This window comes from Malurus melanocephalus, unplaced genomic scaffold, assembly GCF_030028575.1.
Source record: "Malurus melanocephalus ecotype Western Australia unplaced genomic scaffold, MMel_1.1 scaffold_4553, whole genome shotgun sequence".
NCBI classification, from domain to species: domain Eukaryota; kingdom Metazoa; phylum Chordata; class Aves; order Passeriformes; family Maluridae; genus Malurus; species Malurus melanocephalus.
Window position 1 is genome coordinate 1 of NW_026627785.1, and position 1,866 is coordinate 1,866.

The 1,866-nt window shown below is 73.7% G+C and overlaps 1 protein-coding gene across 1 annotated transcript in view; it reads left to right on the forward strand.

The window, feature by feature from the left end:
- Positions 1-32: 32 nt before the first annotated feature.
- Positions 33-1,866, forward strand: part of LOC130588357 (intercellular adhesion molecule 5-like) — a gene marked incomplete at both ends in the record, with an annotated part of 4,492 nt that continues 2,658 nt past the window's right edge. The window contains 4 exons of the mRNA XM_057389288.1: positions 33-348; positions 875-1,153; positions 1,228-1,506; positions 1,595-1,837. Coding sequence (XP_057245271.1) covers positions 33-348; positions 875-1,153; positions 1,228-1,506; positions 1,595-1,837 — 1,117 coding nt within the window. The remainder of the gene's footprint in view (positions 349-874; positions 1,154-1,227; positions 1,507-1,594; positions 1,838-1,866) is intronic.

Below are 1,866 nucleotides of genomic sequence, written 5' to 3' on the forward strand. Positions count from 1 at the left end.
GAGGGGACACAACGGCGACACCCTCCCCGTCCCCAGAGCTGCCGCAGAGCGTGTCCCTGGAGCCGGTGGCGCCGGTGGCCGTTGGGGACAGCCGGACCCTGACGTGCCGCGTGCTGGGGGTGGCCCCGCTGCGGAACCTGACGGTGACACTGCGCCGCGGGGCCGAAACGCTGCGCACCGAGAGCTTCGGGCCGGCCCCGGGCAGCGGCAGCGTGGCCGTGAGCCACGTGCTGACCGTCACCCGCGGCGACCACGGCCAGCACGTCACTTGCCACGCCGAGCTGTCGCTGCGGCCGCACGGGCCGCTCTTCGCCCGCGCCGCCGCTCCCGTCACGCTCTCGGTGTTCGGTGAGTGCCGGCAGCGCTCCGGTTCCCCGTTCCCATCCGTGGGGACCGCGCTGGGGACGGTCCGGCCACCGGGGTCCTCTCCCGGTGTCACCGTGTCCCTCCCGGTGCCACCGCTTCCCTCCCGGTGCCATCGCGTCCCTCCCGGTGCCACTGAGTCCCTCCGGTGTCCCCACCCAATGTCCCTCCCGGTGTCATCGTGTCCCTCCCGGTGCCACTGTGTCCCTCCGGTGCCACTGTGTCCCTCCGGTGTCCCCGGGGTCCCCACCAAATGTCCCTCCCGGTGTCCCTCCCGGTGTCACCGCGTCCCTCCCGGTGTCCCCGTGTCCCTCCCGGTGTCCCTCCAGGTGTCTCCGTGTCCCTCCCGGTGTCTCCGTATCCCTCCCGGTGTCCCTCCCGGTGTCACTCTTGGTGTCACCGTGTCCCTCCCGGTGCCACCGGGGTCCCCTCCCAATGTCCCTCCTGGTGTCCTCGTGTCCCTCCCGGTGTCACCGTGTCCCTCCCAATGTCCCTCCCGGTGTCCCCGCAGCTCTCCCGGAGCCCCCTCAGCTGCAGGCCCCCGCCATCCTCGAGGTCGGTGCCACCGCCAACGCCACCTGCACCATCGCCGGTGCCTTCCCGGCCGGGGACGTCCGTGTCACCGCCGCGCTGGACCGGGAGGCGCTCAACGCCACGGTGGCGGTGACCGGGGACACGGTGACGGCGGTGACCGCGCTGTCGCCGCTCGCCCCGGGCCAGCGGGAGCTCAGCTGCACGGCCGCGGTGGCCACGGCGGAGCGGACGGCGCGGAGGCAGCTCCACGTTTACCGTAAGGCACCGGGGGAGCGGCGGGGGGACCCGGGACCCCGAAACCCCCCGGGATTCACGGAACCTTCCCCGCAGGGCTCCCGGTGCCCGCCCTGGAGCTGAGCCCGGCCGCGGTCCCGGCGGGCAGCGAGGTGACGGTGACATGCCACTCCGGTGCCACCGAGCCGCCCGAGGCGCGGCTGCAGCTCCGCGATGGCGGCGGGGCCGTTCTGGCCGAGGGTCCGCAGCCCCGGCTGCAGCTCCGGGTACCGGCCCGGCGCCGCGACAACGGCCGCCAGTTCCGCTGCCGGGCCAGCCTGGCCCTGGGCGACACCGTGGTGACAAAGGAGGCGGACGCGCGGCTCTCCGTGCTCTGTGAGTGTCGCTCCTCCCGCTCCGCTCCGCCCAAAGCTCCGCCGCTCCCGCCATTCCCACCTCCATTTTTTAATTTTTTTTTCCCCAGATTTGCCAGAAATCCCGGCCGGCGGCTGCCCCGGTAACCGCACGTGGGTGCGGGGAGCGCGGGAGGCTCTGTGGTGCCGCGCCACCGGGAACCCCGAGCCCACGGTGCGCTGCGGCCGCGACGGCGGCTCCGTGSTCAGCACCGAGCCCGAGCCGGTCACCCGCGCCCGCGCCGGGACCTACGTGTGCAACGCCACCAACGCGCTGGGGACGCGCAGCCGCCGTGTCACCGTCCGCGTGGAGTGTGAGTGGCACCGGGAACGCCACCACCAC